Raw genomic sequence first — 23442 nt, 5'->3', positions numbered from 1 at the left:
AAAGTAAATGCAGTCACCAGGGCACTGCTCCCAGGGAGGAGCCATTCATAGCCTATTCAAAAGCCATTTTTTGCCCCAATTTGGGATTTGCCAGCCCCACAGGCAAGCCCTGGCCTGCTCACAGCCTTGCCGCTACCCTGTGCTTTTAATCCTGCAAAACTGCCAGGCTGTTTGGTTTCCAGGCACAAGGTGGCACTGAGGAAGCAGCTTTCCAGCTTCCCTCTCCGTGTGGCTGGTCTGTGGCACAGCAGTGCCCACGCAGGACAGGGCCCCCTCCCGCTCCCCCGGCGGGCACAGCCGCTCCGCTGCCATGTGGGCCTTCAAAGGAAACAGAAAACCCTGCATTCAAACGCCCAACCCACAGCTTCACCCTCCGTGAGGGTAACATTTCACTGTGTGAGCCCCGTGGGTTCAGACGTGCTGCAGGAGGGATCACCCCACCAAGGTACACGCCGGACTGGCCAGGCACCTCCTGCCGCTGCCCAGCCAGGGTACTAAACCCGCCACACCTCGCCGGTGTTGCCCTCACACACCTTACGTGACTTTCCTTCTCCTCCTGAGGTCTCACACCCCACGTGAGGCACTGGGGTACGGGGCGGCACCCCGCCATGGGCCACCCCACGCTGCCGGTGAGCAGCTGTTGCCCTCCTGATGTCACTGCTCTGGCTGGTGAGGCAGCACTTGCTCCCCAGAGGGGGTTCCCATCCTCTTCACCTCACCAAGATAATCTTGCACTAGTGATTTCCAACTCACTTGGAGGAATCTTAATTTTTATTTATTTATTACATGCATGCACTGTAGCATGTTTCCCTTCAAGGGAGATGTGAGCGCAGAGGAGGGCTCTGTCCTGACCACTGTCCTGGGACGCAGCGGCCCCCACTTGGGTGGCATCAGCCCCATGGGCAAGGAGTAGCCTCCAGGCAAGTGCCGAGCACCAGCACCTTCCCTGGGAGAGGGGAGCAGCTACGAGGCAGCTGCCAGCACTGCTGGAGCACATAAGGCAAAGGGCATTGCGGAGGTCCCACATAAGCCTCTCTGCAAAGTGGCTTTCTGGCAAAGCCAGGAGACGACGACACCCCACGCTGCTTGCCCACGTGAGAGGTTGGCACGAATTAAGACCATAGCTGAAACATGAAGGCCCTCAGACCAGCCTCTCTGCGATATTTAGAGAGCCATCTGGCTCAAGGAAATGTCAGAGCAAGAGACAGAAACCCAAATCTAGCAAATAAATAAAGCACTCTGCCTCCTCGCTGGCTCTCCAGATGGGCATTGGCACCCAGACCAGGCAGGGGCACAGGCAGGCGCGTTGCCCGAAGCCGCATCTCCAACCGCCGAGCAGGAACAGCTCTGCCCTGTGCTAGGGCCTTGCCCAAACACTCCTCCCTGTCCCCATCCTCTGCCTCAGACGTGTCAGCGGCCTCCTTCGCCATGCGTCGTGCAGTTCCCAGCACAGGGACACCCACATTGTTAAGGGCGTGCGGGGGTCTCTCATAATAAATGGCTGGCGCGTGTTGCACACAGCGAAGCTGCAAAATAACAGTCATGAAACGTTAAACATTGCAGCGAGGAGCAAATACCTCCTAGGTAGTTTTCCAGGCCAATGGTTACAACAATCTCTCTGTATGTTTACACACAAATAACAATAATTAAAGCAAAACCCAACAGAACTGCGTGCACTCCTAACCACATTAAAAATTAAAAAAATAAAACCCTCCTTGGAAAACAATTACACTTTTTCTGCACCATTTAGCTATTCGGAGTCTCACAGGAGTCCAGTCTTTTAATGAGTCATATTATAGGATGCAATTACATAGGTTAAGATCCCAAATATTCAGGGTAAAAGCATGCCCTTGCCCTGCAGGATGGGCGAGGGAAGAGTTTTGTGCTTAAAGGCCCTCAGCACAGCTGACTTCTTTCAAGGAGCGGTGCTAGTGCTACTGACTGGATTGTCTGTCTCGTTGCAGTTTAATAGCAAAATCACAGAGAAATGGATGAGCTTATTGCTTTTCATGATTTCACACACAAATTTGCAGTATAGGGGAAATCGTTCATTAAAACATGAAATTCAGCATGTTTTAAGGAATCTGGTTTAAAGGCTTGCGTAATAAAAATATTTTACCTGCCATCTTTTCCCAGGAAGGATTCAAACACTATGGGGTCTTCATTTTGTATGCATCAAATATTAAGTAACATTTTAACTGGCATTTTTCACTCCTCACCTTGCAACTCCAACCATTAAATAAGTCATGCAAGACTAACAGCAAAATCCCCCCTCTGATTGCAACCAGCAAACACTCTGGTTCACATCCCTTCACCTGTGGTAAAAGGAAATTGGTGGTAACCAGGATCATCGACAGCTGGGAGCAAGATTTCTAGCTGCTTTTGTAGCGAACCAAGCAGGAACAGTTAACAGCCAGCTCCGGCATTCAGCCGCAAGCACAGGCCTTGCAAAGCATTATTTTTTTTTAAATGCGCATCTCAGAAAAATCATGTTTTCCCTCGGCTGCTATTGTCAGTGATCACTTGCCTCCCAGCAGTCAAGAGATAGCAGCTGATTAATATCAAATCTCTGGGAGCTGTTAGATATCCATCAAAGGCCTGAAGAGTGTGTCTTTTGCCTATTGAAACAGTTTAACCACTGATGGGATTATAATTATCTCGCTATCAACTGCAACAAAGCAGCTCAGCAGGAGCTGTTACACTTAAACAGAAGAGGTCAACTAAATTATCCTAGTGGGAAAGTAAATGTGAGACCGTGACCTTGCTCTATAGATTGCCTATAATTAATTTGGTTTATGATTTGTACTGGGGACAAGCTTTCCCCTGGCGGTCCCAGGCCAGGGGGTCACATGCTCAACAGTTGGATGGTCCCTTGCTGTCACCTCCCATTGAGGGCCTGGGATATGTGAAGCCTCTCTGCAGCAAGCATGGAGCGATTCCTGGCTCCCGAGGATGTGGATGAGCAAGAGGGAGCTGCCTCTTTTGGGCTAGCAAGCATGAAAGAGCCATAGCTCACTCTTTTCTGGACCAGAAGAAACATGACACAGGGAATAGGAGCAGAAGGCAAAAAAAAATCCAGGCAGCCTCCTTGTCAGGGCAGGGCCCTGAAGGCAGAAAGGCTCAGGTGTGCCATTCAAGCAGGAAAATTCAGCACAGACGCATGGACAATATCTCTGACTGTGAGCACGGTGATGCCTGAGGAAGCACTGATGAACCATGAGCGGCAGTTCAGGACTAGATGGGATGAACATCTGCCAGGAAGGAGCCCGGGTGCGGCCGCCCTGGGGGATGGAGAGGCTGCTCGGTGCCTCCCAGCCTGGCCCCCCGTGCGCTGGGGCTGGGGGTGGCCCATGCACTGGGGCTGGGCACGGCAGGGCTGGCCCCTCCTGGGGCCCCGTGCTCCATCGGGCACCTTCCTCCTGGCCAAAGACAGGAGGAAGCAGCCCAGGTATCGGCCCATTCCCCCTCTCACTGAGTCCGGCCCTAATGTCTTCCGTCTCCCTTTATTTCCTCCACCCTGTGCAGCTCCTGGCTTTTCCCCTGGAAGTTCCACATGCTTATGGTCCCACCGCTGTATGGGGCATCTGGACAGGAGGCTCTGGGCATTTCTTCTGCTGTCATTCAGCTAACTGGGGTAGCATAAAGACTGGTAGAGTATTTGGGGGTTTTTTCCTTATTAGAAAAAAAGACAATCTCAGCCTATAGCAAAGCCAGGCTCCTGAGACCCTGACAGCCTCACATCTACCCTAATCCCTTTCCCCCTCCCTCTGCATGAGTGATGTGGACCCTCGCAATGAAGGACCACAGGCTCACCCCGCCACCTTGGAGAGACGTGTCCCCAAACACCACAGCTTTCTGCTGCTTGAAGGCAGGTTCTACCCATTGCCTGCACCTTTTCATGGCAGGGAGGTCTCACAGTCTGGAAAAAACATGGCTTTGGCCGTGCGATCACCAAAACTGAGCCTGTGTCAAAGCACTGCAGTGCTGGCAGAGGCAGGATGGGTACCAGCTGCTATAACAAGCTGTGTCGATGTCTATTTATTAGCAATAAAAAAAAAAAAAACAAACCCTGGATTAGAGACACTGTGATTAAAAGCTAAAGAAAGAAACAGACTGGTTTCCAACTCAAAATGAAAACTCAGAGAGGAAAGCGGTAGATGGGGAATCTAAACAGCAAAACGATGATATACAAAGAACAAAACAACTAGGAGAGAGAACAAGAATATGGGGAAAACAAAGCAAGAGGAAAAAAAGAAGAGAGATGAAACAGGAAAGAATGAGTGAAAAAACTCAGAAGTGGAAATAAGCAATCAAATAGCAAAGGAAAGACAGAGCAAACAAAACAAAACACATGGAGAATACAGGAACGAGAGAGGACAGAGTTAGAGCAAACTGATGCAGAGAACAAAGATGGAAGCGTAAGGCAGCCCCAGACACAAAAACTAAGACAAGGCAGGACTAAAAACAATGGGGAAGTGGAACAAAACTAGCACCAAAGCGTGGAAAACATGAAGGGAGTGAAGGTACCAGTGAGATGACGTGAGTTGAGGGGCAAAGCGGAGCATGGGGCACTGTGGGAGGACAACACCAGGGCAGATGCTGCCCCTGTGCTGCCCCCTCCTCCCAGCACAGCCCTGCGAGATGAGGAGGGGGCCGAGGGAGGGTGGGCAAAGGGAGGAGGTCACAGCAGAGTCCCACAGCCAGGCTTGGGGTGAAAGGGTGGGTCCCACACCACCTGCCTCCCCACCAAGGCTTCCTCTGCACCCTGGGGCAAAGGTGTCCTAGCCTGCCTGGCCTGGAGGCAGCTCTGTGCACAGAAACCCCTCTGAAGTCGTAAGAGCTCCTCGGATGCTCCAAGTGATTGGATCTGATGGGAAGGGGCAGCCCTCTTTTCCATCATAATTCCTCCCTCCCTCCCACAGCCAGCGCTCTCTTGCCTCCTGCTTTACTGCAGCAGCTGCGTGAGGTCCTGCCTGGGCAAGCAGGCAATGGGCAGAGCAAGGCCAAACTCAGGGTCCAGGCAGCTCCCAAACAGACCCGCTCCTGGCCAAAGCTGAGCCCAGCAGTGAAGCTGGTGGCACCTCTGGGATAACATATTTAAGAAAGGGTAAAAAATGCTGTGCAGCAGCTGTGAGAGGGTGAGAAAAATGTGACACAGCCCTGCAGATACTGGTATCGGTGAAGGAGGAGGAGGAGGTGCTGCAGGTGCTGGAGCAGAGATCGCTTTATAACTGGTGGAGAAGACCATAGTGAAGTAGGTTGTCCCCCTGCGGTCCATGAAGGAAACCATGGGGGAGCAGATACCCCACTGTAGCCCACGGAGGACCCCACGCCGGGGCAGGTGGATGTGCCCTGAAGGAAGGTGCAGCCCACGGAGGGCCTGCACTGGAGCAGGTTTTCTGGCAGGCCCTGTGGCCCACGGGGCACCTACACTGGCGCAGTTTGTGAAGGACTTTATCCCATGGGAGGGACCCCATGATGGCACAGGGGAAAAGCGTGAGGAGGGATCAACGTAGACAACGTGTTATGGACCGACTGCAGCCCCCCTTCCCCATCCACCTGCACCGCCTGGGGTGTGGGGGGGAGGTAGAAGTGTTGGGAACGACAGAGGGAAGTTGAAACTGGAAAAAATGGGGTGTTCAGGACAATGTGTTTTTGGGGTTTGTTTCTCACCATCCCGCTCCATTTTAATTACAATAAATGTAATTATTTTTGCCCAAGTTCAGTCTGTTTTGCCCATGACGTGCCCATGAGCGATCTCCCTGCCCTGCCATGGAGGGTGGGCATCCAGCAGCCAGCCAAGGTCAAACGCATCACACCTCTCCTCTGCTCAGCAACTCTGCAGCCTCGGGAAGCTCCTGCACATGCCAATGACACGTGTGGAAGCTCTGCGCTGTCCGCCACGTGGGGTGCATCGCTGGGCCAGTGTTCCCAGAATAAGGCTTCGAGCACATTTTCAGTGCTGAGGAGCACTGTGGGAAACAACCCAGCCTCCTCAGGGGGAGCTTGCAAGGCTAAAGGATCCTCACGGTGGCTGTTCTGCTCTCAAAACGCCAGAAGTCGTTACCAGTTTAGTGCTGGGTGTCAATTCTGTATCTCAGCACAGCAAATCACCTTGTCCCCGCTCTGCTGTTATTTCCCTCCTGGCTGTGATTTCTGAAGAGCACAATGAGAAATTAGTTCCTGCATGGGTTCTTGCCTAACTATCAAATACTTGCCTATAACAATAAACCCTAGAATTACAATAGCCAGGAAAGACATTTGGAGAGCTATTACCCATCACATCCCAGAGCCACCAGATGGGAATAAAAGAAGAAACTCCTCCTCTGGAAAGCTCTCCAGGTTATACAATCTTTCTTCATGTTATTTTGCCTTCTGCCAGAGGAACAAAAATTGACACAGAGGATCAGGATGGCTGTTCTAGGTAGTGATTCCTGCATGCCTTCAGAATAAATATTTAGCAGTTTAGGAGACCCTGGAGCTAATGCCTACGTTATTATTTCCCCAATAAGTGGCACTGCCTTGAGCACAACCAGCGTGAGGTATCTCAGCTCCAAGCATGACCCAAAGCACTCGGGCCAAATTCTCAGCTGGGGCTTGTGTGAGGAACCCAAACTAGCAGCCTTGTAAATAGGAACTGACCCTCTTTTTTTCTGCTATAATTCCTACCTCAGCCCATAGGTGAGACCTCCCTGGCGTGAGGAGCCATGGATGGCACCAGCTGCTGCACCCAGCTGAGACATCGACAGGTGTTTATCACAGCAATCCCTGTGGGATGTGACGCTTAACCCACTTGCTCTTGACAAGATATCCTGGATAAGTGGAGACCACTGACCTGGGATTTCAAGCTTGTCATTTCTGCTATGTTATTTCATTTTGAATGTGTTGCTAGAAGGATGCTGTCACTTTGCTTCTAAGCCGAAGGCGCAGCTGAGATCCCAGTCCCACCAGCACTGACTTAGCTGAAAACCTGAATGACCTGAGCAACTTCACTGGCTTCAGCATGTTGGGTGGCTCCTGCCTTGAGGAAGATTTAAAGATATTAATAATTTGGGGGATATTTTGATTTATAAGACCAGTGATTCCAGGAACCACCGCCTCCCAACACACAGGGTCAGCCCACCAATAAGACCTTGGCCTTTCAGTAAAAATGCAGAAGAGCTCAGCCCCTCACCTTTGCAGCTCTAGGCTGGTGGGCCTGGAAGGGTTTACGTCCCTGAAGCTGGCACAAAGATTTTCTGATGTTTAAAGAACCATCTACAGTTTACTTTGGTTAGGCATTGACAGGGAAGGGCCCTTAATCCTTCATCCTAATGTGCTTGGAAATCCAGCTGAGGTTCCTAATGGTCATATATGCTTTTCCCACTCCCCACCCCACCAATGCGAGACGGCTTCTCGTCTGCAAAGGCGAGCTGCGGAGATTTCAAAATGCCTAATTTCACACTACGCAGTAGAGTGCCTAAATCGGTATCTATTAGAAGTGGTTGAGTGCCCAGATTGCTCAGTGATCAAGCAGAGAGGCTTTTCTAATGGGAGTCCATGAGTTAAACTTTTGACTTCAATAGTCAGCAGTTTAACTTTATCTGAGGGCTTAGAGGGAACTTTCTGCAAGTTTGGCTCTGCCCTGCAGCACAAAGGCCCTGCTACGGGCTTCGAAAGAGTAAGAGCTCGCTGTTGACTTCCGTCTGCCATAAAGCACATCAGATCACATGTTCTCTAACCTGGGCCTTTCCCCTGAGAAAGCCTTGAGCATGTAAAACGGACACAACAGGAGCACAGGTTTCCATCTTGTGTCATCCTTCAAGAGAGCTGTGGCTGCGAAGGGGACACTCCATGATGGAGCTCCATTTACCACGCTCTGCACAAACAGGCCTGAGGTTGGAGGCTACACTTACCTGGACTCGTGCTAGCAGCCTGCTGTGCCCTCAGCTCGGGTGGGAGAGCTGCTGCTCCCATCAGGAGACCTGCAGCGGTGCCCTTACTACACGGTGCACCCACAGATCTGCTTCTCTCTTGCATGGGCATACACCTACCCATACCTCGCTGTCCTCATAGGGACACCGCATCACTGGCCAACCTGTGTTCTAGGACAATATGGATGTAAGAAAGTTGGTCTAAGGAGTGCGCCAAGCTTCAGGTTACATTTAGAAACGCCTGGCCTGGGTACAGGAAGGCACTTGCAAGCGATGCTTTTTTTACCATGTAACGTATCTTTTCAGCTTCTTGAATGTAACTGCATTATCTTGGTGAGTGGCAGCCAGTAGGGATGGATGAAAGGGGAGGTTAATCTGCATCGGCCATCGCTCTTGATTTCTCCTTCATTTCCATTTCTTTTTAAAATGGAAGTTCCATTAGAAGAGCAGCACTTTTCTATTAAATAAGTAACGGAGAAGAATGACTGCCTCTGTACCTCATCAGCAGTGAATCTTTTTAAAATCACTCAAGAGGCAAGGCTCAAATCATATATTTAATAGGAACCACTTCGATATCACTTTTTAAAGCAATTAACATATTATTAGAGATAAGCGCAAGATGCAACATTTAGATCCCGATTTCTAAGACAGATTTCTACTGTTTAGGAGGGTGCGGACCTTGGGTCATCGCCTCGGCAATCATCTCTGCATGTCACAAACCAATGTCAGAACAGAACTTCAGTTACACGGACACAGAAGATTAAATTCTTGCTTTTAATCCTGATTTTACTCATGCTGCTTCTTTTCAGTCATTTTGAAGCACTCTATATACACCAGTGCGAATGGGCAAATCACCTCAGCAAGGTTTCTGCCCCACCTGAGGCTCCTGGAGCAAAGTGTTCATTTCCACCGTCCCCTGCCTTTTGGATATTCAGGCTTTTGCTTTCTTTATGGAGCACGAAGGAAACATATACAAACCTTAATTTTTTGAAAGGATCAAAAAAGCCCATCACCAACAGGATCCCAATTGCCAGGTCACCTTGTGTTGCCTGAGGACAAGCTCCCGAGTGCACGTCCATCCCCTCCAACAGGCAGCTCCAACGGCCCCAGGCAGCTGGGGATGCTCGGTGGTGCACCCCACTTCTGCCAGGGGCTGCTGCCCCCTGAGCGAGCGGCGTGGCCGTCCCGGAGTGACTTCGGCTGACGATGCAGTGCGTTAGCTAGAGCAAGCCCCTCCTGCCAGGTGGCTGCAGCACGTCTGCGAGTTAGGGTAGCCGAGGTGCAGCCGCATGTTCATTTCTGCTGCCGGTGACGGGGACAGAAACCTCCAGCAGCTGAAGCAGATGGAAGGCTGGGGGCGGTGACACCTTCTACCACCACAATTAAATCTGACAAAGCCCATCTGTTGGCGCCCTGAGCACTGGCAGGGCTAGAGCTGAACTGGGAACCGTGAATTATAGCACAGGCAACATCCAAGGGCTTTTTGGTTGTTTATCCTGAAACATGCAGGCTTTTCCCAACAGTAAACAATATGTGGCTTCCAGTGGTGACTGACAGAAAACTGACTGCTCAATTAAAGGGCATTTTACCATCTTGACCATTAGCTGTGAAGTCTCAAATCCCCCAGACTTTCCTGGAGTCCACTTCATCAGTAAATTGCTTTTCTTAGAAGGCAGCAATAAACGCAAGGGGAAATATATCATGCATCTAAAGACATTGTGATCATGTTGGTTTTGTAAGTGCTAAAATTTATTACGCAAGAGATGATGCAACAGCGAATAAGAGAGCAAAATTCTACATTGACTCCCTACTTTGCAATTCAGGACAACTAAGAGGTTTTGCTTCATTAAGGAAGGCAAGGGAAAAAAATCAGACAACCCCAATGGATGAGGAAGTCTTGTCAAGCCTAAATGAACAATCAGTCCTATGCGATGCTCATTGCTGTAGCTGTAGAAGGAACAACGAAATATATCTGCTCTGTTCAATAAATTACTAAAACACCAGTTATAAACCTGCTGCATGGCATTGAAAATTAAACTCATTAAACATCCAGGTAGCTTCATCCTGATGCAAATGGAAGACAGGCATGAGCGCTCTGCAGCAAACAACTCTGTGCACATCCCGTCTTTGGGAAACATATTTACATGTACATCTCATATATTAATATATTTTAGTGCACCCTAGCCAGAGGGCAACCAGAAAAAGTATTATTCCATGAGAAGGACAGGAGATAGGCTGGCTTCTCCTCTCCACCGAGCGAAGCCGATATCCACCCATTAGTGTAGCATCCATGTAAAAGAACTTTGCAAGACCATGTTTCCCTTTGGCAGTTAGCCAGACATCGGGACCCCAAAACCACAGTCTCCCATGACAGATAGGTAGATTTGGTAACCAAGATTACTGTGGGCCAAACGAAGCAGGCGAGATTGCCCCACTGTATTAACAAGCGTGAAGTGACTTCAAGGTCAAGAATTTCAGCCAGACTGCCCTTTATTGGTGTCTTGCCCTCCCTCTCCCTTCCTTACTTCACTATCACCCACAAAGGACCGCAGCAATGCGTGCTGTTTGGGGTGGACCATGACCACAGTCTCACGCTGACGAGGCAGGATAGGTGTGCTTGAGCCTCAGGAAGAGAACTACACCACTACAAAGTTACGGAGACTACCACTATTAAGGTCTTCATTCAGACCAAGAATGCCTTAAAAACAAACCCTATAGCCTCCATGGGAGGGAAGCCCAAGCGCGACTTTCTCTTGCATTACCTACTCTCAGCCTGTTGCACGCACCAGCACATCCATCCTACAAGAAAAGAGAAAAGAAAAAGGGTAAAGGTGGGTCTGTCTCCAAGGGGACGGTGCCAGGCCAGCAGCTCTGCTGGGAGGGCAAGGTGGATCTGCAGCCTCCAGGCTTGTGCAGGGAAGGGAGCATCACACAAGCCCTCCTTACCACACGAGTCAGACTGATACCCAGAAGGGCAGGCAACTGCCCCAACAGGCAGGCATACATCCGAGGTCTTCTCCAAGGGGAGCCTGCACGGGGCCTCCACGGGAGGGACTGGTGCTGCGTGGGGCTGGCTCGTGCAGCAGCGCGTGGGTGACGGAGAGGGGGCAATGGGAGATCAGTGCTTGTATTCAATCGGATTTTGTTTAACGACGTCTGAGATCCATGGCAGCTACTGGGGTGTCTCTGAGAGCTTTGCCTCTCCCAGAGTCAAGAAAGGTTGCTGGCTGCAGGGGCAAGAAGGGGAAAAGAGAGAGAGGGCCTAGCAGAGCACCACATCTTTCGAACTCAGCTCTTCTGGGGCTTGGCAACCCTTTCCTCTGACAAGCACCTAAGTTTTCATGCTTGCCAGGCAGGTGTATCAAGGGTTCCTCAACTCTGATCGTGGTGCAAACCTACCTGGCCCTTTGGGAGAGCCTGGAGTCGTCTGGGAAAGCAACAATTCCCTGTCAGTAAAATGCTTACAAGACTGCATGAGCTTATTACAGTCATCCCAGCAGAAATAAGTGGTACCTTTTAGAGTGCTTGCCAGAAGAAAATAGCAGTTCTGACCCAATTTCACACAGTTGGAATCAGCTGTGAGAGACTAATATACAATAAAAATAAAAAGACAGAAATGCCCATTTCCCCAATGTCCTCTCCTAATAACATGAATAAAGCTCTGTTTTGATATTTCGTCCTTTCCAAAGGAGTCTAGTTGATCAGTCCAAGTCAGCCGTGTTTCAAGTCAAACTCCTGTGACTCTTCCACCCTTTACTTAATGAAATTTTTAATTGTCCACCTTTGTCCTGTGCAGCTGCGAAGAATCAAATCAATGCCGGCCATTCCCTTGTTCTCCACTTCCAAGCATCGTCCCGTTCCCTTATTCAGGATGGCACCATTCTAAAATATAAGGATATGGGGAAAATATTAAAAAACATTAAAGACATGAGGTTGCATGTGAAGCAAGCCAGGACCGTGTGCTGCCCAGGAGCGCAGATGTGCCCTTGTGCATTGCTGGAAAGCGCACAGCACTTAGCTGGGCAATAATGCAATTCAAACAATAAAAGAATTCCTAAAATAATCAATGTGAATTGAATGAGCAACTTTTATCACTGACAACATGGATCTCTATCATGTCAGCAACCAAAGGACACCTGTAACCTTTAGATAGCATGGCTGCACCCCTGTGTTAGGAAGATGTGGCACATCTGTAGAACGTATATTATTTACACTCTTGGACAAAAGTACCGTGTTTTCATGTAGTTCACCACAGATTACCTGTAAGAAACAAAGAAATCTGAAAGTCATCGGCAGGGCCGGTTACATACACCTGAGGGTATCAGAGAGGGAAACTTCTACTGGAAGTTGACCTAAAATACTGTCCCTGCCCCTCATCCCTCCTAAACTTTTCCCTCTGCCCTAGGACCTGGCACCTGCTGTTGCACGGGACCATTTCATCTTTGTCCCACACCGTCTCATGCCAAAGACGATGTGCCAGATCCCATGGTTTGGGAAGCAAAGGAACTGCATCGATGGCAGACCCGTAACAAACCTGTATGAAATTCCAGCGCTTATGGAGGCTGCTTTTGACCTTTTCGCAGTCGAGGAGCTGGGGGAAGCGGCTTTTCACGTTATCCACCAGGCAGCGGGTATCAGGCAGAAGAGTTGTGGTCCCAAGGGCACCGAGATGAAGAAATCCCTCCTTGGTGTAGCGTGCAAGCTGACGAGCAAGGAAGGAGAGGGAAAAGACCATCAGTATCTTTGGAGCATCATTAAAAAGTGATAGAGGAAAGGACAAGTTTGCAGAGCTCCAGGAAAAAAAAAACCTGTGAGGATGGTGCGCAGAGAAAGCAGAACTGACAAGAGGAAGAAACCCAGCTTTCTCCAGCTTTTCTTTCTTGTTTTTGGGTCTTTTTGCAGATGCAGGTGAGCAGCTGGGGCACAGGGAAGGGATAAGAATGACTCTGAGCCTTAAACCCATCACAGGACAGGGTCCTCCAGCCTCCTTTGGCCTGAACACTCTGTAGGTTGGGGCAATGGATGATTTCCCCTGGTTTTCAGCCAGAGCCAGCTGGCTTGGCCCATCGTGCTGGCCCTGCCTGTGGTTTCTTGCACGCTTGGTGAGCCAGCCTTGCTTTGGCCTGCAAACAATGCTGCTGGTGTGTCTGGCACAGCCCTCCAGCAACCCCAACAGCAGCCGAGCAGCAACGTCAGCCAAAGGGGGCCAACACATAGCTGGCCCCGTTCCCTGGGGATGCAAGCCCAAACCGCCCCCACGGCTCAGCACTGACGCAAAGGCTCAGGATTGCAGCTAACCCCTGCAATACCTGCTGCATCCGACCGCCCAGTGCTCCCAGCGACCCGTCTCGGCTGCCAAGGAGAGGGAGGCTGGGGGCATCGGGCAGCGCCGATGGCACTGGGGGGCACTGGACGGGCAGCGCACAGCTGGCACTGAGATGGCACCGAAACAGCCCTGCTGCTGCGACGGGGCCCCACACGAAGGGCTCCTCCATTTGCAGTGTTTAAGGGATCCCATCAAAATATTTCCCTAAACATATTTAAATTCTGGAGCGAAAGGAGATGAATGACAGTGGGCTGCCTTTTATAGTTCAAGGGAAAGATATACACAGCTGCTTATTTAAATTATGAATCAATCCATTATCTAGCAGACAAATAAGGAGTATTCACCACGTTAATTAACTGAGCGTATCTGTGACCCAGATGCTTAAAAAGAGACAGTAAATCACACGGGGAGTTCAGGTTATCTTGGTTAAAATAATTAAACATAGAAAATTAAGTTAAACCAATGTATGAGGGTCCAACTCCAGGTAGTAGCCACAGATACAGTTATGGTGCTTGAAGCCGATTTTGCCTTCCCTCAGTGATGCTGGCTGCAGGTACAGGTGTGCCGAGTCCTCCAGCTGGCCCCCGTGCTGCCGTCTTCCTTGGGGTGGGTGCCTGGCACACTTTGCTCCCAGCTGCTGGTGGAGTTACCAATGCATTGTGTATCAAAGCAAGACCTCTGCTACTTTACACCTCACCAAGGTCCATTTGCCAAAGGTATTCACCCCTGGGCAGATTCAGCTGCAGCAGCCCACACCATAAATTTGATGCTAGCATGGGGCAAAGCTGCCCCACCCCGTCCCCTGTGCAGGATCTGCTCTTCTGCCCCCTTTGCAAGATGGTGCAGAACAGTACATGTCTCTTCAGCTTTACAGTAATTTCCCCTCCAAACTGCTGCACTGGCACAGCAGGAGTGGAAAGGAGGGCAGCCTGCAGAGCTTAAAGCCGTAACCATCTCCTCCTCCTCCTCCTCCTCCTCCTCCTCCCACCGAGTCACCGTCTCCCCCAGGTGCGGGGTGCCTGACCGCAGGACAGGGATCCTATCCACCACCGTTCTCGGCTCCTGCTGTGCCAGGCTCCCAGCAAGGGAGCTGCTCTGGGCACGAGGCTGGAGCAGCCTGGGTATGACCCCCCTGGGCGCCTCCAGCCCAGCTGAAGGCTCAGCCTCTCATTATTTGTTTTTAGCAGCTTGATGTTTTGATGAGCCAAGCCTTGAGCGAGATGGTGCTCTCAGCCTGACAGCGTGTTTTTAACCACGCAACTCACCTGAAATAGTATTTGAGCCCCAACACAGAGAATGAGGCTGCTCGCCTTGCAAAAAGAAAGAGGTATATAAAAGAAAAGACAAAAGACGACAAGCCCTCGCCACGACATACAGAAGAAATCATCCAGAGGTCCCAAAGGGGCAGTGCAGGTTACTCTCCTTCTCCTGTTTCTGAAATGTTTCCTACCATGTACATAATTAGTGTGCTAGACACTTTCTTTTTGTATGATGTTTGGCATCTTGTCTTCAGACAGTTGGCCTAATGCCCACAAGGCAACATGATTGCTGCTCTTACATGCTGTCGCCTAATGTGGTGGGAAAAATAAGTAGAGCAAAAATCAAATCTTTCCTGAGGAAGGGAACAGGGCCGGGGCTGGAGAGAGACAAAATGAGCTGAAAAACAAACACCGGTATTATGAAAAATGCATTAAGTGCATCTATTAGATATGTCATCTACTATATATAAAAGCCAGATAAATAAAGCCCTGAGCACACATCTGGATCTAGCACACTGCCTAATGCCCAATCTACTCTGCCGAGCGCAGCAGAGGCTCAGCAGCAGCCATTCCAGCCTTCGAGCCCATCCAACCGTCCAACCCGAGAGTGATTATTCCCCAAAAAATCCCATCTAACTTGCAAATGCAAGCTCCACTGCGCTCCTAAGACATTCAGGGAATGTATGTCTTTTGGGATATTTTCCTTTGATGCCTTAATTCTTCTTTTTGTTATTTTACTCCTCTCCAGAGCGATCCGCTGTGGCAGCCAGGGGTCTCAGCCACAAGGTGACAATGGGGGGTGAAGCACTCGGGTAAATGGGAGTCCTGCAGTGAAGCACCGATCCTGCTGCCAATGGATCTTTCTTGAGCGATAAAAGGGGAGCAAATACAGAGCAGAGGCTGACACCTGAGATGGCCCCACAGGCAGCTCTGGGGAGCATAGCTGCAGCCTGGCCAGCACCTTCTGTCTGGATTTTCCCTGTAAGAGAAGAGATGGGAATTGCCCCTGTCTCATCACCACGTGCATTGACCAACATTTTCAAGAGCAGCCCCAGACAGTGTGCTCATGTAAGGCCTGAGCCTACCTTAGAAACTGAAGATGCTATACAAATGCTTTATAATATCAGTAAATTACATCTACCATTGCTATTAAAACCTTCTGAGTGGTTGCAGCATTTTGCCATCTCAAGAACTCAGCACTCCAAGCAAAGTTGCCTGCTTCAACATGGCCAGCACAGCCCCAGACGATGAGCCCTGGGAAAGGTGGTTGATGAGAACTTGTACCTCAGCCACATATGAAAGCTGAAGGAGCAGGACGTAACAGCGAGAGGTTTCTGCCCGATCAATACTGCAAGTGCTTATAGGGACGTTCAGCATCAGTGCAAAATACCCCCGGGGTAACACCACTCCTTGGCTCAGGGGAGCACAAGAAGGGCCTGCCATCAGCAGGATTTCAATATGCTCCTTCTTTGGGCACCATGTTTGGGAGTCTCAGCAATGTAATTGTGTGAATCCTGCTGTCTTGCCCAGGAGTGTACCCGATCCACCTGGCACCACCTAATCAGTCTGTGCTCTTCCCCTCCTCATCCTCACAGCGCAGCCAGGTGAGCTCTTTCCATAGGATCTTGGAAGGCCTTTCCACCAAATGTTCTCCTGTTGGACCACATCGGTTTTCTCCTCTCAAATGTTTCATAAGGATTTCCCCCCTGTTCTTGATTCTTTCATTGCCCACCACCCCCAAAATGTTGCCTACATCAGCAAGTGTCCGAACAAGGCTGCTCCCTTGGAGACCCCGTGGCTACTTTGCCGTCACCAATGATCTCCTCACACAGTCATCGTGGCGCTTGAAGGTAATAGAAGTTTGCCTCTTTTCAAGGGAAATTATTTCGTTGATGACGAAGGTTTTGCTGAAGTGTCCAGTCGCAAGAAGTTAATGACAACACATGTTGTATAACCAGTTAAGTCCAGTGGTACTTAATGTAACAAAACCATGCTTTCCTGGCTTTGTAGAAAGGCAAATCACTGAAGACATCCAAGTTCAAATTCTGCTCTACTTGCCCTAAGAATATGTTTTCCTTTAATGGGATCTGTCCTATGTCTCACTGCCTGTTATGCAGACTTGCCAGCCTCCAAAAACCAGACCAAGCCAGGCACGCGCCGAATGGACGGTGAAGGATACAGCCAATCTAGCAGGAAAAGACAAACATGGAGGTACCAGCCTGAGGAAATGCCTAAAGGAATTACCCAGCCTGGCACCAGACAAGAAACAAATGGAAAGACCAAGAGGAAGGACCAGATGAAAACAGCTTGAAAATATTAACAAATTACCCATTTAAAAATGGTTAATATTGGTGAGGTCTTAAACATAGCCCAAAGCCACATTTCCAGAGAGAAACACGCATTCATACCCACAGCCTCTTACAAACACCTTCCCAGGGAAAACTGCATCCCGGGTAAAACTGCCTCTTGCGAAGTCCCCCACCTTCAGGTACCGCGCTGGGGGGCTGCTGTGCCCTGGGGGGACCCGCAGCTCCCGCTGACGCCAGGATCGCGGACGGGCACGCAGCCGCACATGTGCCTGCCGCATCGCTTGGGCTGGTCTCCCATCAGCAAACTTGCACCACCAATACATCTTCTTTGATTATTGTTTCTGGCTGGCTGCATCTTGGGGATGGGAGAAAGTTAATTAGACATCTTAGCACCTGGGAAATAAAAGTCTTGATGACCTTCATTGACTCTATTGGAAAATAATTTAGTCTTGTTTAGCTTCCTTTCTGCACTAAGCAGATCATCAATTAGCAACCATAAGTAAAGAGTACGGTATTTTCTTTTTAACACAGTTCCATCTGATGTGCTATTTTGTCATCCTTGATACCGCAGTGTCCCGGATGATCTCAGTATTGATGGTTTTGTCCCCAAGTTCTGATGCTTAAATGGGCAAAACATATTTTATCCTATAATTAAATGAACTGCTCTGCTGGGTGAACATTATCTTAAGTTTTATAGTATTATAGTGCTTTCTATCATGTTAATATATCACCATAGTTCTGTCACTCCAATGAGGTATTACTATATTATTAGTGTAATACATCATTACGGCAAGGTGTTTTCATGATGTATCGCTTAAAAGATGAAGCCATCAGGAAGAAAAAAATCCAAGAGCAGGCTCAATATAATTACAGGATAAAGGGATACTTCATCATGAAACCTGATAACAGTTTGACCTGGAAGTGAATGAAAGCAGGGAGAACGGAGTTCTGAAAGAAAACCAAGAGAAAAACCCCCAAATTTCTCCCACTGATGGATGCTACAACAGAGGTGTCGCAAGCAAAAGCCAAGTTCTCATCCAAATTCAGTGCTAGGTTTGGGGTCCATCACACCCAACTGCATCCATCTGAATGCTACACGCTTAGCTTAAACCGATCAGTCGTCATCGGCAGAGAGAGCAGGAACTCAAGATATAATACAAGCTGCCCTGCCTTGAACAGGACAAATCGGTCCCCGGAGAGTGGGTCATTTCCCCCTCTCTCTGTGTTGGGCCGCTCATCTACGGATACGCAGCAGCCACGTGGTGTGGAGATGGACTTGGAAGGAGCGAGCACTTCCAACAGAATCCCAGCATTACCCGGCGTGGCAGGAAACAGGGCCCGTGCTGCTGCCGCCCTCGCACCATGAAAGTGCCAGCAGGGGCACACGCCTCACCCCCGCCCGCTGCAGCCGAGGAACCTGCTCCTCAGCTGTGAAATGCACTTAAACACGAATGTGACGGGCCATAGTAGCAAGGACAGAAGTGGAGGTTTTAGGACACTACGTGAACACTGAGCAGAGGCACGACTACGTGTGCTTTTGGATGCTGAACAAATCAGAAGGAATTGCAACTCCTTGAGGTTTTAGATATATCTATCTCTATATATAGATGTATAAACAAGCGAGTTATTTGAACAAAGTGTTTATATTACTTCTAATTGTATTCCTAGCAATAAATTACAATGTGCAGCCCATTAATTAAACAGTAGTAGTGAAAGTCCAATTTCTTTTGTGCGGCACCCATGCTTCTGCAAAAGGCTAATTTCAAAGCTTCTGCACTCACTGATAGCTACTTTTTAAAAGCATTTTCAAGGAGTTAAACTAATTGCATGTATCACAAAGCAAAAGAGCTGCCAAGAACTGGCTCTCAGCTGGAGAGGGAAGGGACAACGTGGAGGTGGAAGACCAAGAAGAAAAATCTGTGCTGAGCTTGCAGGACAGGCGAGATGAAGGGAGCCAGCAGCGCTGCAACGCTTGACTTCAGAACATCAGGTAGGAAAAGAAAAGATTGTTAAGTCTAATCACAAAAACAGCTGAGGAAAAAATAAATAACTTGCTTTTTTTAGCCATTCATCTTAAAGCCCAGGGTTAGCAGGCAATGTCAGGCTAATTCAGTTTCTCATACTATAACGCACTTAGAGGTTTAAGTTTCCATCCAGGAAGTCCAGTTCCTGCAATTTAAGAAAAAAAATGTGTGCGTTTAAGCAACAGCGAGGTTATATTTAGCAGTGACTCGATCAGACACAGTTGACTGATCTTTGTTTAAATGCAAGGATAGACCAAAGTGAGATTTGTCTCTACCCCGCAGGACTCCTACAGCCAGTTCCTAGGCTCAGATGGCTCCTGAACTTTGCAGTTCAGGCTCAGATCAGCTTTGGGATTACTTTGTCCTGCTGAGTCTGGAAAGCCCAGGCTGACTATATTGTGAGAATGGGCTCTTTATGCATTCCCATCTCCTGAACTATACAGTTTTTAGCTGAAAATTAACCTCCTTGAGCTTGCTGGATTCCCAGATACTCATTAAGGCTGCCACAGCTGCAGTGTCCTGCAGCCCTACATCCCCTCTCAGTCTTCTACTCACCCTCATGCCAGTGAGGCTCATTTTGCAGGTGGAGAACTGAGAGATTTGTTTAAGTCATATTTGAGGCCTGTGATACAACAGAGAGCTGACACCCCATCTTGCTACGCCCTGATTAATGCTCCAGGTTTTCAGCTGGATTTTATGAGCTCATCATTAAGACGCGACCAAAAAAAAATCAGATCTTGCCTTGGGAAAGCTACCAGGAACGGGATCGCATGTTCCCAGACCCTAGGGAATGGCTACAAGATTTTGCTGTGAACTCTCATGTCTGTTTTCCACCTGCAAAGCAGCAGTTGGGGCACCTTCCTCCCTCGTAAAGACCACCTCCTATGGATGGGCTGCACAAGCACTGTGAAGGAACTGGACTGGCCGGTGGATTAAAGAATGTCCTGTTTTCCAGACCCAGTTTACATATCCCTGGTATTCACACAGGTATTCAATATTTAGGTGTTCAGAAAAAGACACCTAGATGCTACAACCCACCATGGGCTAGAACGCAGCTCGGAGCCAGCAAACCAGTCACAGCAGCCTCTGTTTCAGCCGGAAAGATCTGATGCTTAAATTGGAAATCTTCTCAATAAATAAACTACCCCAAACAGACTGGGAAACCCTACTGACTGGTGGGGCACTTTCCTTCCCCTCCTTGCTTTCCTTTCTGATTCATGGAAGAAATTGTCACAGGCAGTGTTTTATTATGCAAATACCTGCAGGCACTTAATGGGATGGTCTTTAGCACATTATATTTCACAGTTTTGGTCTTAATCAATGGAACTGCAGTGCTGACCTTTCTTCTGTAACATTATTAAGGAATCAGAAGTTTCCCCTCTCTGTACCTCCACGGAGATCCCAGTGACCCTGGAGCAGAGGTGCAGGGCAGGTTTGCAGAGCTCTTGGGAGCAGGAATTCAGCCACTGGTGTTGAGCACTTCCATGTAGTTGATGCGCTTCTAGGTTGAGATGAAGGTTTGATGCAGTAGCTTGCCTTTGATGGCACAGTACATCTGTCAAACGCTGGAGTGCATGAGGTGGCCTGGATTTGAGTCTTCACTCATTGCTGTGCTGCTTCATGACAGCAATTTGCTCTTGTACAGTAATTTCAACAGGACTTAGGTGCTCACAATACTTTAGACACGTGGTCCTGCCCACCCAGCGGTTCTCAGCCTAAAGCCCCTGTCATCTGCCAGCACTGACAGCTCTGGTGTTAAAATAAGCTGTTGGAAGGCATGGCCATTGCCAGAGTAACAAACATCATGATGCCAAGATAGAAAATGGTGCCATGGCAAGCCAGGGCAGCCTTACTGGGTAAGGGAAGGAACACAGCCCATATAGCACAGCGACCAGAATACATGCATTCAGAGGGCAGGTCTTCCCTAAAACATGCAAAGACAGTTTGTTGTCCTGCAAATAAAAATAAATCTCTCTCTACACCTTAAATGTTCCTAACTCAGCATCTGGGCACAGCTGGGATGAGATCGTCTCACCTAACCTCACCTGAATCAGTGTTACACTTCCAATGTAAGACCTGTCCTGTTGGCAAGGGAGAGCGACAGGCAGGACCTGCCCCACCTTGTGAGGTGCCATGCGTCTCCTCCTGCGGCACATCTCCACTTCTTTTGAGAGAATGTGGATAATGGCTTCAGCCTTGAAACCTGGTGTTCAGACAGCTTCTAAGGTACAGTTTTGCCTCGATTTTTCAGCAGATTAGTAGATAAAACCCCTTCAGCACAAATGTGGCTGATCCAGAGAAGGTATCAGGGAAATATTTCTGAGTCTGGCAATGAGCATGGACTTTTTAACAAAGGGAAAAGCAAAGCAATAGATGAAACAGCTTTGTCACAGAGGAGTTTATCCCCGTTTCCATCCATCACTGGTACACACCGTGCAAGCACAGAGACAGTAGAGCCCATCATCTGCAACATTCTTGCTTTGGCTAAATTTCCATTGTAGATAGCCACAGCATTTACATGGGAAATGTAAACAAAAGCCGGAGGTTGAAGTCAGATACCTACATCAAATCCTGATGATAAGCACCCAGGGCCTCACTGGATAGAGCTGAACCACCAGAAGAACAAGTGCTGCTACTCTGTGGCATCAGGGAGGGCAGGCATGGTTTTGGTAATGAAAGAAAACCTAAAAATCACATCGTAATTCTTGAAAACCCATGTGTCATAAGATGGCCATTCTGCTTCCAGACCTAAAGGGAAACTACCTACCTAAAGGGTATTTTCTCCTTAAAGATTGTAGGGAAGAAGGGTATTGTGCTAAGGGATTTGCATGATGAGATGATGACCACTAGGAATACAGACAGAAAACCACAAAAGGAATCACGGGATTTAGGCAAAATACTGAAGTGAGGATATGGGCAGAGATATGAGAAAAACAGACAGGAAAAGTTAAGTGTGGAACTGGGTAAATTATCCTTGGAGCTGCAGATCCTGGACGTCCAGCTTAGAGCCTGCCGCTGGTTTAACAGATGCCAGTAGCGACAGAGCTAGTGTTACACCTTGTTTTGTTCCAGCTCTATCGATTGAACCAGCAACATTCCCATGCTGCTTTCTTCTTAAAACACAGTAAGAGATAAAACTACAGAAGAGGCTGATTTAGTTTATCGTAACTAACTTTCAGTATTTGACACATCCACCAATCCTCTAAAAGGTATGAGATCTAGAGCGAATCTTGAAATGATGAGTTTCAATCTAGAAAAAGCTTACAACTAGAATAAGAAGCTTTTGGGTTGCTCCAGAACTTTTGGAAAGGCAAAAGGAGTTCTAGAAACCTAATGCTATGGTAAATTCCAGCCAAGCTGAAATGGCTAATTATCTTCCCATTAAAAAGCACTGTTTGTTTTCTTTACCCAGTTGGTACATTTTAACTCTGCTGGGTGAAAGAGAATGGAAACATCATCAAATGCTCTGCTTGTGTATGCTCGGCTCGGCTCGGCTCGTTGGCTCTTTGCTTTCAACATTATTTACCCTCACCTGGAAGATTTTTTTAAAAATTATGCTTTTACTTGCAGCTCTGGCATGATTATGGTAATCCAGAAAACAGCTAGTCTGAGTAGCTGGGAAAATGCACCTCTACATATGAGGCATTTTTAACAAGAAGCTGGACCTTATACATTTGAGAGAAGCCAACAGACACGTTGCACATCCATACTCTGTCCTCCGCCCATCCAGCCTCTGCCGGGTACCGCCTGCTCCCCGCACGCGTGGTCCCAGCAGAGTAACTCCTCACCTGCGGTCCCCAGCCGTGGCACGGGTACAATATTGCTGTGTGGTTCTCCTGTGGGCCCTGGTCGAGGCAGACGTCTTTCGCCTTGTTGTTTCGAAGCTGTAACAAATAAAAAGTGCAGAGTTATATGGCCCTGTCTCTTCGGAGATAAGCAATAAACTGATGTGCAACATTGGCTCTAGCTTCTCTTGCTATAGAAAGAATATATGTTGCTATATCACTGGGCATAATCAGGCAGAGAAAGGTTTAGTGCGCCATATGTTTTCTTTAAATACAGGGCCTAATGAAGACTGCTTTTATATAATAATCACCATTCAAAGGAGCCGACTTCCTTGAACACAGTTTTCTTTGTATTTGGTCATATGTGGTGCTAACAAACCTATTTTTAGACTGCTGTCGGCACGTTGCCAGGAGCCTGAAATCAATGCATAATTGCTTGTATTTCATTGAAATCTCAAGGTGCTCAACAAGGCAGGGAAAGAAATCCAGCTAGCACAAGGAGCTCCTTTGAATCATCGTGGGGATGCAGAAGGAGATGCAGAGATGGCAAACCAGCCGTCAAGTACTGAAGGACACACTTCGGAGGGAGCATGGAAGCGCTGGGTTCACGGTACAAAGCCCAGTGGCCGCTGAACGACCGCCAGCCACCAGCTCTGTTAATGCGGAGATGTCCTCTCTCCAGGCTCCCCATGTAGGGCAACTGCAACAATGCTTCTGAAAACTTGACTTTTTGGGGGGTTTTAGCTTGAAAGCATTAAGTGACTCTGATAATAAATCATTCTAAAAATTAATGCCCATCTGGGGTGCTCGGGCTGTGCTTCAAGGA

At 48.6% G+C, this 23442-nt stretch overlaps 1 protein-coding gene across 1 annotated transcript in view; it reads right to left on the bottom strand.

The window, feature by feature from the left end:
* Positions 1 to 8448: 8448 nt before the first annotated feature.
* The window catches only part of GALNT17 (polypeptide N-acetylgalactosaminyltransferase 17), a 221134-nt gene continuing 206140 nt past the window's right edge, over positions 8449 to 23442 (bottom strand). Inside the window, exons 9-11 of the mRNA XM_064467721.1 lie at positions 22620 to 22715; positions 12448 to 12615; positions 8449 to 11795 (exon numbers count right to left, since the gene is read on the bottom strand). Coding sequence (XP_064323791.1) covers positions 11667 to 11795; positions 12448 to 12615; positions 22620 to 22715 — 393 coding nt within the window. The 3' untranslated portion in view covers positions 8449 to 11666. The remainder of the gene's footprint in view (positions 11796 to 12447; positions 12616 to 22619; positions 22716 to 23442) is intronic.

This window comes from Phalacrocorax carbo, chromosome 17, assembly GCF_963921805.1.
Source record: "Phalacrocorax carbo chromosome 17, bPhaCar2.1, whole genome shotgun sequence".
In the NCBI taxonomy this organism is placed as follows: Eukaryota; Metazoa; Chordata; class Aves; order Suliformes; family Phalacrocoracidae; genus Phalacrocorax; species Phalacrocorax carbo.
The sequence above is the reverse complement of the archived record's forward strand: the minus strand, read 5'-3'. Positions and strand labels throughout refer to the sequence as shown.